The sequence below is a fragment of the Nannospalax galili genome, unplaced genomic scaffold (assembly GCF_000622305.1).
Source record: "Nannospalax galili isolate Female #2095 unplaced genomic scaffold, S.galili_v1.0 scaffold102, whole genome shotgun sequence".
Classification (NCBI taxonomy): Eukaryota; Metazoa; Chordata; class Mammalia; order Rodentia; family Spalacidae; genus Nannospalax; species Nannospalax galili.
The window spans coordinates 7451613-7463055 of NW_008351958.1; the positions used below are offsets into that span (position 1 = coordinate 7451613).

Here is an 11443-nt window from a genome sequence, read left to right on the forward strand (position 1 = left end):
TTGTCCTCCTTATTTGATGGGTCCATAAACAAATGATAATTTGTATGACATCATTAGCCAAAGTTATGGCAAGATTTACAATTTCAGTTTGGGTGATTATTTCCCAGGATGTCAAATTTGAGCTTTAAAAGAAGCTACCTTGAGATTCCTTAAATGGTTTTGAAAAATATTTTAATGGTTGTGATTGCTGATAATTAAATGAAGAATAATACCATTACCTTCTTCCAAGTATTTGTCAGTAGATTATAGGTGCCGATGCAGAATTAGCCAAATCTCATCAAGCTTTAAGACATATTGGGAAGTAACAATTAGTGTTTATGTAAGTTTATCTAGGCTCTTAAATTGCAAACATGTGACTGTTTTGTTATGGTATTGATCAACTTTCTTGTCCTGGAAAAATACAAATTTCAGAATGACATCATGCCCAGTAGGAGTAATTAAAGCTATCTGATGAGGGAATTTAGAAGTTGAAAGGGATGATTGTAATTGATCCTGATTCAATCCTATTACAGCTTTTTATAGTTTAAGCTCTAGAGAAAGCACATTCCTTGTCAAGACTTTATTTTACAGATTCCTTTGTGTGTACTGTGTTTTCTAGTTTCTATTTTTCCTTTTAATTTTTTTCCCTGTAGTAAATAATGAGCTGCCGCCTGAAATCCGGCTTGCCAGTGGTCAGCTAATGGGTGATGACCTGTCCCTCCTTACTGCAGGAGAGCTGTCACCTTATATCAGTGACCCGGCGCTGAAGCTATTCCAGTGTGCTGTTTGCAACAAATTCACCTCTGACAGCCTGGAGGCCCTAAGTGTCCATGTGAGCAGCGAGCGCACTCTCCCTGAAGAGGAATGGAGGGCTGTAATTGGAGATATCTACCAGTGCAAGCTCTGCAACTACAACACACAGCTCAAAGCCAACTTCCAGCTCCACTGCAAGACTGATAAGCATATGCAGAAATACCAACTGGTGGCACACATCAAAGAAGGGGGCAAAAGCAATGAGTGGAGATTGAAGTGCATTGCCATTGGCAACCCCGTTCACCTAAAGTGTAATGCCTGTGACTACTACACCAACAGTGTGGATAAATTACGCCTGCATACCACCAATCACAGACACGAGGCGGCTCTGAAACTCTACAAGGTAAGCAAAGCCATCTATTTCCATTGGCACAGAGTAGAGGAGGACATTAACCGTTTCAGAGCTTGGAGCATAGACCTGCAAGGAGACAGCAAGGGGCGAGTTTCTATTAACGTGCTTAAGGCGTATGGAAATGCCACAGCAGTGAAAACAGGAGAGATTTGCTCTCAATGACACAGATCGCTTCACTGACTTCCTGCAACAAAAAACCTTTTTTTCTGGCGATTGTCATAAATAAAAGAGTACTTAAAAGTTGTGATTTATTTATTCTTTTTGCAAAGCAGAAACATAATATCACTAAGTGTTAACAGTTGCAGGGGGGCAGAGAACATGATCTCTCCTACACTGTGAATGCATTATGTTTGGTGATAAACAAGAATAGCCTAGACATGTTTGCTTGTGTACTTTCAGAGACAATGAGCAGTATTTCTAAGCATCACTTGGAAGTCACCATATGCAAACTCTGTTGTTCTTCAGCATGACTGTTTCCCCAAGTAGTATTTTCTCCCCTTCCCAAAGGGTGTGGCATAGATAAGTATGCTCATAAAATGACAAGTGCACTTTTATCTTTACTGGGAAAAACTATTCAGATGTTATTCATACGTACAAGTAATGAGCATCATGCAGTGCACAGCTCATCTTGATGTTTTCTAATCCTTAATTACTGATTAATTTATTTTCTGCAGTTTATTCACTGGATTGTCCTGATGGTCTTGGTTCCTGTACAAATGTAGTACATCCATTTCTGTGATGAATAACTTCGTTACTTATTATAAAACTTCTTTTGTCTAGAGGATATTAAAATTCAGAAAATATTGCCAACCATTAGTCATTGTAACAAGTTCTAAATATGATTGAAAAATCCATTTTGCAAGTGTTATCTATTGATTTATTCTAAGAATCAGTGATAACTATACTATCAGAAGTCAACCAACAATTATGCCTATAGCTTTTCTAATCGTATATAAAATTATAAACAACGGAAAAAGCAACTGTGGCTGTCTGAATTAGGTTAGGAATTTTTTATTTGGGTTGGCCTAGTGCTGTGCACTTGAGTTGTTTCTGGAAGTTCAAATTCTAGATGGATGTACTATGCATAAAAACCTGAAGTCTCAGTGTGAGAATTTGTAACATTGTACTTGTGATATCGGCACTCTGTGGATCGATAATGAAAGCATTATATTTGGGTTACCTAGTTTGTGGTGAGTATAGGCTCTAATGTAAAATAGAGCGCTTTTATGTCAACACTATTGAAAATATAATATAAAGGATTAATTGTATTATAATTCATAGGTTTTGCTGCAACAGTTGACAACTGTTCAATTGCCTTCTCTTACTTTCTGTTGATACCTGACCTATTAAAAGTTTTAGAATACCTAAGAGAAACAAACAAACATTAAGTTTGTATAAATAATAGATTTAGACCCTGGGAGCTATATAGAATATTCATGAACTGTGTTTATATTCACTCAGCTCCTCCAACACTTTAAATTAACATGTTGTGCATAGGAGATATAAATGTACAGATTTTCTATTTTATTATTCTCAGGTGGGAACAAAGAGAAAGGGAGAGTGTTATTATTTATTTTCTCAGGAAAGGTTATTTAATCAAACTGTTTGATAATTCTTCAAATGTGTTTAGGTGTGTGTGTGTGTGTGTGTGTGTGTTAGGTTCATGCAAGTCTTTCCATAAACATGGATTGGTCACCTTACTCCTGCGGGGCCATTTGCTAAGTACCAGGGTTCTTCTTCAAGTTTCCTTGCAGAGAGATTTTGACATTGGTTTTGAGTTGTTTAAAACCAATTAAGATAAAAAACTTAATACTAAAGAAAACTTTAATGCCTACAGCACTTAGATCCCACAGCCAGAAGATGGGCATTTATCTTAAAGATTTTGTAAAACATGCAATGTGTTCCTTTGTTTCATTGGTGTATTCTTTAATTAGGCAAATATACACAATATAGTGCTTAAACATAGTCAGCAAACAAAAATTACTTTGAACAAATAGAAAACTGAGGAGAAATATTTGAATGGTTGAAACCTGGCATCTGACAATCCAACTATGTTGGTTTTGCACAGTTCTAAAACAATCAGGAACAAAGCTCTAGAGCATCCCTGTATTGAGCATGCTATTTCCAAACTGTTTTCAGAAACTGTATGTCAGACATAGAGGATTTTCAAGCACAGTAATGAGGATATTAGCAAGCTTGGCCAGCTTGTGTCAGCAAAATAAAATTGGTTCATAAGTAACATTAATTGCTTTTAAATGAGAACCTAACAAATTGGCTTGGGCCTGGAAAAAAAAATCATGGTTTATCATATGGCTTAAATATTAAAATTAGACTTAAAATAGTTTCAGAGTTAATGACTAGACAATAATCTCTATAAAATTTATTTTCATTAAGAGTTTAATTTGCACCATTTTGCATTGTGAATTATTTAGACATTAGAGGAAAGTGGCAAGTTACAGTTGTAAGACAAATACAGAGCTGCAAGAAAACAGCTTTGCTCTTTATTGACAACATATTGATTCATAACACTCTAAATGTGGCAACGTGTCAGTTCAATTTGAATAAAACACTCTACCCATTTGCATTGTCAGACTGAAGCAGTATTCCTTAAAAGGACTATGTACCTTTATTCTGTTTAAGGAGGTTAAAAGTTAAAGGTTAAGGGTTAACGTAAAAGCATCATCTGCCGAGCTGCTTAACTTTAAACTGATCAACTTAATGAAAATCTGTTTTACAGATGTTGTTTTAATGTATTTGGCAGGATTTAGGCAGCTTTAACATTAGACGCATGCTAGTAAAAATTATTTCTTGATTTGACCAGAACAACACCTCTCCTTTTATGTTTAAGGTAGATGGCTTGTGGGCTACGGTATTTTGGCAAAGAACCCAGAGGTAGAATGTGTTGATGATCTTTCCATATGGACTCAAAAAAAAAAAAATACCTTTATGTCTATTTCTAACGATGACTGCTAAAACAAACAAAGCGGTGCTCACTTTTGGCAGTGTATTTTCCTTGGTATTCTCTAAAAAGCAGTTTTGTTATTGTTAAAAAAAAATCTTCATTTCTTCAAGTGAAGTTCTCTAATGCCTAACACAATTGAATCTTGACTTTTTTTCCTCTAGAAGCATTAATGATAAAGCAAAGTTGGTCAAGGAAAATGAGACAAAAAAGGAAATTTGGCATTTTCCTAAATCTTTAAACTTTTAATGTAGGACTACAAATTTAAAGTGAAGTTTATAAATATTAAGTGCTTAGATAGTTGTAATTGGCATTGCAAGGTAAATCTCCATACATATATATGTATAAATGACACAGAGGTATTAAGCTAGGAAATTTATTAGGCTAGATTATATTTTTCTAACTTCATGTTTTTGTGTTCTTTGAAAAACTTAGTCAATTGATATTCACATACTTGGCCCTCAATAAATATTTGCAGGATGAGTAATGGACTAATGAGTCAACTGAGGAATGCATTAAAGGATCCCCCTTACTTTCGATCTTCATCTAAAAATCGCAATGTGATTTGCTCTCCCTCTTCAGTTAGCCTTAACTTTTTCTGAAGAGTTCAATGGAAAGTTGGAACATCAGCCACTTAGCATTACGCATTCAAATTTAGGACTACCAAGTAAGGTTTGGGCAACATTCTAGACTTATACTTGAGTATTCGTGGTGCTGTGATGCTGGCATTTTTGGACAGCTGATTGGTCTAGCCATTACCTATGCCTATGCTTTAGCTGTACCTGCCCTCTGGGACCCTCCTACTGGTACGTGGATGTGTAAGTGAGTGTTCACAGCTTTTCTGGTTCAAGGCCAAAAGATTAATTACTTGAGCCTCTTTCTCTCTGGCTGTGCTAGGAGTGAAGCAGAGGACGCTGTCTGAGTTCTAGAATGCCTCATAGACGTTTGGATTTCACACTGGCTAAGAGCATTGCACATTCTCCTGTCTCTGTGGTGAGCAACGGCACACACAGGAGATTTAGTCCTGGGTACTTGTAACATAACATCTCCCCAAAGAACATTTTTGGGTCTTTCTCATTATCCATGTATAGAAGAAATAACCCAGGTTGAAAGCTACAAATCAAGTTGAGGGGGGAGGGACACAGAAGATAATGGAGGAGGAACAGTGGGAGAAGTGTGTGCAAAGAAGACAAGAAAACATGGAACGCTTAGCATCACCGGCCTCCTTTGCTCCTCTCACTGGTAGAAAAAATCACCCTATCAGTTTGGCATTAACAGGGAGTCCCAGCTATTTCCATTTCTATAGGCCCAAGTCCAACTTTGCAATTTAAAATAAAATATACCAGATATGTGCCATTTCAGTTACTGATGCCATTGTCTTGGTGAGATGGTGACAGCACTTAGAGATGGTGTGGTACACATTTACATAAAAGTCATTGTGAAAAAGGAGATTGTGATATCTGTGTGTACTTGAGAAAGCCAAGCAAGTTTTTCTTAATCTTATTCTAGTCATTTCTTAGGTGAGGAAAACGGTTTGCAAAGATAGACAAAAGTTATTCTTCTCTATTGCTAAACATTAACCTGAATATGGAAATATTTTTGCACTCTCTGTATTAGTTTCACATTTATGTTCATTTCAAGGTTGAAAAGCAGTGTGAAATTTAATTACAGTTGTAGGATTTTTTTTAAGTAATCACAATTCAAATTATTCCAGTGTATTCTTATATTAAAAGACAAGCAGAGGTTGAAAAAGTGATTTCTGTAGTAGAACAATACATGCTTGCATAATACTTATAACTAATAAATGCACAGATCAAATAAAGAGGAATTGGGTGGTTAATAGCAACTAATAAATCATGGGTGTTTTCAGATCACAGTGTAATTGGCCAGCCCTTCTGACTACATCTCCTTCTGTTTCTAAGCTTGATGTTGGCTGAAACATAGCCATGTGTTGTAAACCACGCTTCTTCAGTCAAACGTGGACTTTTTTCACTGCATTCACATGGCAAGTATTATGGTGCTTTGTGGGCTGAGAACACTTTCTGTATTCCTCCAAGGGAGGAAATTGACCTTAAAACTGAGATAGATAGCTAACTGGCTAGATAGGTGATAGATAGATAGATAGATAGATAGATAGATAGATAGATAGATAGGTATAAATAGATATAGATATCAATTTCTACAGAGACCTATTTAAGACAAGCTTATTATAGCCATGCCTGGGTAGATAATATTATTTTAGTGTAGAAAATTGTTATCAAACCTAGACAGAATTTTGGAAAAAAGCAAAGTGTGGTATGAGAAACCCTGTTTTTGTTTTCTGGCATGTCTTTGCTTAGCCAGTACTGCCATCTCACCACAAATTGGTCACGTGTTATGTGATGCTGCTCTATTTTCCTAAAATCCATATTATTATATCCCACTAGATCTTCTGCTCATGAAAAAACTTCATGTTGCAAAATTACCTAACTTCCCAAGGAAAAAGATAATTTTTTTTAATTACAGGGAAAGAAGCCATTGTGTAAAAGCAGAAAAACATCAAAAGGTGTAAATAGCTTTCAAGTCTTTTTCAGAGTGAATTATTATTTAAGTATCTGCTTAATGGAAGAATTTCTGATGTTTGGGTAGGACTATGGAGCAAATATATTTGGAACCATGGTTAAGTAGAGAAACCCCTTCCCTAAAACATTTTTTCATTCACTACTTCTGAATATAACTTTTTAGTATGTACAGCATAACCAACTACCCCACCACCACCACCACCACACAATCATACCTCAGAAACACAGTCTACAACTTGGTACCACTGCTCACTCTGGCCCCAGGAACATGGCAACTTGTACTTTACGGTTCGTATATTTCTCTGAGTATTTGTTGTTCATTCTCTCTAATGTGGAATGTTGGTGCATTTTATCCAGAAGTACCCAATGACTTATTTGCAGCCCATCCTTAGGTCACTTAAGCAAAGTGTATAAAGGTGTTGTGTCATAATTATGTAGCTCTCTCCATGGGTTTCCTTGGCTTAATATATCTGTCCGTGTCTGCAGAGCTGCTGTGCAGTTCCTGAACTGCTCAAAGGGCACAGGGCTGGCATACAGCAATGTAGCCACAGTCATATGTTAAGCAGGCCTCATACTGCTGAAAGGGTCTTGGCCCGGGTGGAGTGAGAAGGAGCTGGCATGTACATAATGACCACAGTTCTGCTTCCAGAACATCTGGCCTTCCCGAGATCCACTGCAGATGTTTTACCAAGTTTGCTTTGAGTCTGAGCCGATGCTCAGGAGGAGTTCAATCAGTCGTGGAGATTTGTTCATCATTCAGACAATCCAATCCTGAAATGTAGTTTTTCCCCACACTGTCAATACCTTTCAGGAGAGCATGGAAGGGAAATGACTTATTAAAACAGTGAGTTAGGGCAGTGGAGACATAGCCACCTCTCACTACCAGGAAACATCTTCATAGATGCTAACCTAGGTGTGGTGACTGCTGTAGACACAAGGGTCACAGCTTCATTAGCAGAATTCTCAAATGGCATCCTGCTATGTATCTCCAGTAAGCACAGAGACATGCAGTGAGCACTTACTGTGTGCCATGGTTTGAATTGAACTGCACTGTGATTGTGGCCATTAACTTGGTGACTAATGAGCCAGGTGCCTATATGATGTGCAGAGGCATATAATTTTCTGAGATAGCACTGTCAGACTACTTTCCACAAATGTAAGTTAAGTTTACTAGTTAGATATCAGGAACATTCATGAAATAAAGGGTTAATCCACAGACTTAACTGTGCAAAGTTTCTCTACTTTTCAACAAAGCTTAGTCAAAGGGACTGAGTGTGCCAGGGCTCTTGAATTGTCACTAGATACTTTACAATATTATTTGTGTTTCTTGACCTACTCTAACTACCCTATTTCAAAGCAACACTTTATTGGTCAGTTTAGGATGAGGAGTATGGTTGAAATTTTAATGCAGGAAAGAGCTTTCTGTAGGCGGAACATTTATTTTGTTCTTCAAACATGAATAGGATGCTACTATGTACTGGCCAGAAAAACGAAGAAAAAAACTCACTTAGTATATGAAATGATTCCAATTTCAACTTGAGTCAACCACTTTGTAGAACCAGGATGCTAGCTTAGTATGACTCCTTGAAAATTGCTGTAATTCAGTCTATAGTACAGTCAGTACACATTCTGTCCAAAGGTACATTTTCACATTGACCTGTTACACAGCCATCACAGATAAGAGTTATGCACAAAATTGTTTCATTTCACTTGGTTTTACAATCTTTAGTTGATATTTGGGGTTTATTTCGCCAGCTGTGGTGACACATGCCTATAATTTCTGCACTTGGGAGACCGAGGCAGGAGTATTGTGTTTGAGGACAATCTCAGCTCATAGTGAGCTCGTCTAAGGGTGGAAAAAGAAAGAAAATTCTGGATTTTCTACCTTCAAGGAAAAAGAATTTTGTAGTATATATGTCATACAAACGTAGAATGTAAATGTAAAAGCATATGGAGAGCAGACCCTTGGAAATCAGATTTGCCTAAAGTCTTTCTTTCAATGGAAGTATTTAACAGCACAGAATACACGCTGGCCTCTCATCTTGGTAAAAGAGTAAGGTTTCGGGTTATATTTGCCCCTTAGCACTGTGTCTGTGTGAGTGTGTGTGTGTGTGTGTGTGTGTGTGTGTGTGTGCTAATGTATGTATGTAACATGTATTGTGTGTATGATGTATGTACTTGTATGTGTGTGTGTGTTAACATGTGGATGCATCCCCACATGCATGCACATATTGGTGGAGGCCAAAGCTAGACTGTCCTTGATAGTTTCACCTTTATTTTTTGAGACTAGGGCCTTTCTCTGATCATGAAGCCCACTGATTCAGCGAGGCTGACTACCAATGAGCTTCAGATATCTTATCTATCTCCACCACCATCCGTCGCTGGTGATGGGGTTATAGGCACTTGATGACCATGCCAAGTTCTTTGTATGGCACTAAGGATCCAAACTTAGGTCCTCATGCTTGTGTGGCAGGCACTGATGGACTGAGTTATCTCTCCAGGTCCCCTCAAGCAATTTTTAAGAAGTAGTAGAGGGGAAGGCTGGGGTTGAAGAATTACGTACCTAAATATCTGCTAATAAATATAGTGGGAAACAAGGCTGAGTGTAGAAAGACAGGAGCTACTGAAAAACCCAACTGTATGGGAAACACGAGTTTAAGAGAAAGACTTTTAAGGTTTTATAATTTGATTTTTTTCTCTTAGTTTGTGTGACTATGTGTTCTGTGGCAAGAAGTGACTCCGTTTTTGGTAGAGTTGACAGTTGGCTGCCTATTTATGACTGATGACTTATTGGGAAGCCTTTTACCAAAAATATCCCTTTTCCCGAGGCTAGTTTGTTGACAGTAAAACCATATTGAGAATAGATTTTTCTATATATCGCCTTTTGCAGTGGCACCAGTGTTTGAGGTGACTTGCTTACTGCTAATAATCACAGGTTAAAAATTCCATGTTCATTTCTCATCACTAGTCCAAAGAGTTATATAGAATTATTCACATTTATACATACAGAAAACCAAGATTCAGAGAAAAACCTCTTGCTCAGGTCCTCACAGATATTAAGAGCCTAGACTGGAGTTGTAACTCTGTGTTCTTCCCATTTCTACTTGTCCTATCTACTTGGCCCTATATACTTGTCCATCGATAAGAAAACATTTTTATATTTGAAGACAGGAAAAGCAGGGTGTGGGAAAGAAGAAAAAGGCTGGGATCACAGGAAGCTCCCATTTTTGTTTCCAGCTTCATCCTGTTGGATACCATTTTCACACCTCCAAGCTACTGGGTTTCCTGAAATTCATTGCAGGAGTAGGACCCAACCAGTGTGTTTGTACACAAGTGCCAGGTGCTGGAATGGCACACTTACAACCAGGAACCTACAAGCAGGAACAAGAGAGCAGTAAAATGATGAGCTGAGGATTTCCTGCCATAACAGCATTCTTTTACTTTTAGCAGCTTCCTTGTGTCCGCAGGTTTGGGGATTTGGTGTGTTAAACGAGATGGACTAATAGAATATTTATCACTTCTAGTGTCGGAGCTCACAGTGCCTGCAAGTTAAGCACCTTTGGAGGCTGCATTAATTCACCCAGGTCACCAGGGTACCTCAGCAGTAATACACTAATGGTCCCTCACTGACCTGAAGGAGGGAATGGGGGAATGCGCCTCTGGAAGCATTCAGCTTGCTGCACAGGAGCAGCTGGAGTAGTCTACTCACCCAGAGCATTCACCTTCTTTCTCTGCTTCTTTGCATCTTTGGAACTACTGCAGGAATACTGCTCATGTGCTTCCTATTAGAAGGCTTTCAATGCTGTCGTTCTGAATTGTTTTTTTTATATTTTACTTTCATCTTTCACTTTTGGTTCATTCTATGGTTTTGTGAACTAGAACCTCAACTGATCATAGCCTAGCTTTCCTTCCTCCTAACTCCCTCTTTCCTTCCCTCTCTCTTTCACCTTTCAACTTCGATCAACTTTTAATTTGGCACATTTTATTTAAAGATTCCAAAAATCATTCCTTCCACCATGTGTTGATGAACTCCCTTCCTAGATATCCCTCCTCCTTGAAATTTTGCCAAAGATTTTAATGTGAAGCCCAATGTCATGTTACAATTATTTATTTGCATTGCTTGGACTTAGAGATATTTAGGAGGAACTTGAATGTGGCTACTTTGGGAAAACATATTCGTGCATGGACATTGATGCAGTTGACCACATATGTTAATGAAATGGTCTTTTATTGGAAAGTCAGAATTAGCTTTGAAAACATAGTCTTGTTAATTATAAAGATGCTCCCAGTCACTGTAGCTGGTGTGTGCAAAGCAGGTAAGGACCTTCTGGTGATTGTAATGGTCAGTGTCTTTCAAAGACTTTAAGTTGTTCTAGCTGTCTATTTGGCAGCCTCAGAATAACACGAGAATACGTCCTTAGAGCCTAAAAGCATTTGGTGTTCAGTTACAGGAAATCAGGTAGCAAGTATGATTACAACCACATCTGACAGTTTACATAAAAGTTATCTTCTTTAAACTCCGCATGTTTGCAGCGCTTACTAGAGCAACAGGGTAGGTGGCATGAATGGGAGGGGGTAGAATTCTTGACTTTTAGGCTGAATTTATTTAGAAATAAATTCACATACTAAATGGGAATAATGGAAATATCAGAATTTGCATTTTGGAATTTATTTGGTGAACTTATACAATCATTGAAAAGGCCAAAAAGTCTTGTTTGTTCTCTGTGTCATGTTAGATGTTACTGCATTTTAGTTTTATTTATTTATTTATTTATTTAT

The 11443-nt window shown here is 37.7% G+C and overlaps 1 protein-coding gene across 2 annotated transcripts in view; it reads left to right on the forward strand.

Moving 5' to 3' along the window:
• Window positions 1–11443, forward strand: part of Zfhx4 (zinc finger homeobox 4) — a 185853-nt gene that overhangs the window by 25468 nt on the left and 148942 nt on the right. Inside the window, exon 3 of one of the 2 annotated variants that reach the window (XM_008848911.2) lies at window positions 633–1135. In XM_008848911.2, the coding sequence (XP_008847133.1) occupies window positions 633–1135 (503 nt within the window). The remainder of the gene's footprint in view (window positions 1–632; window positions 1136–11443) is intronic. The other variant, XM_029553980.1, reaches the window with a different exon arrangement.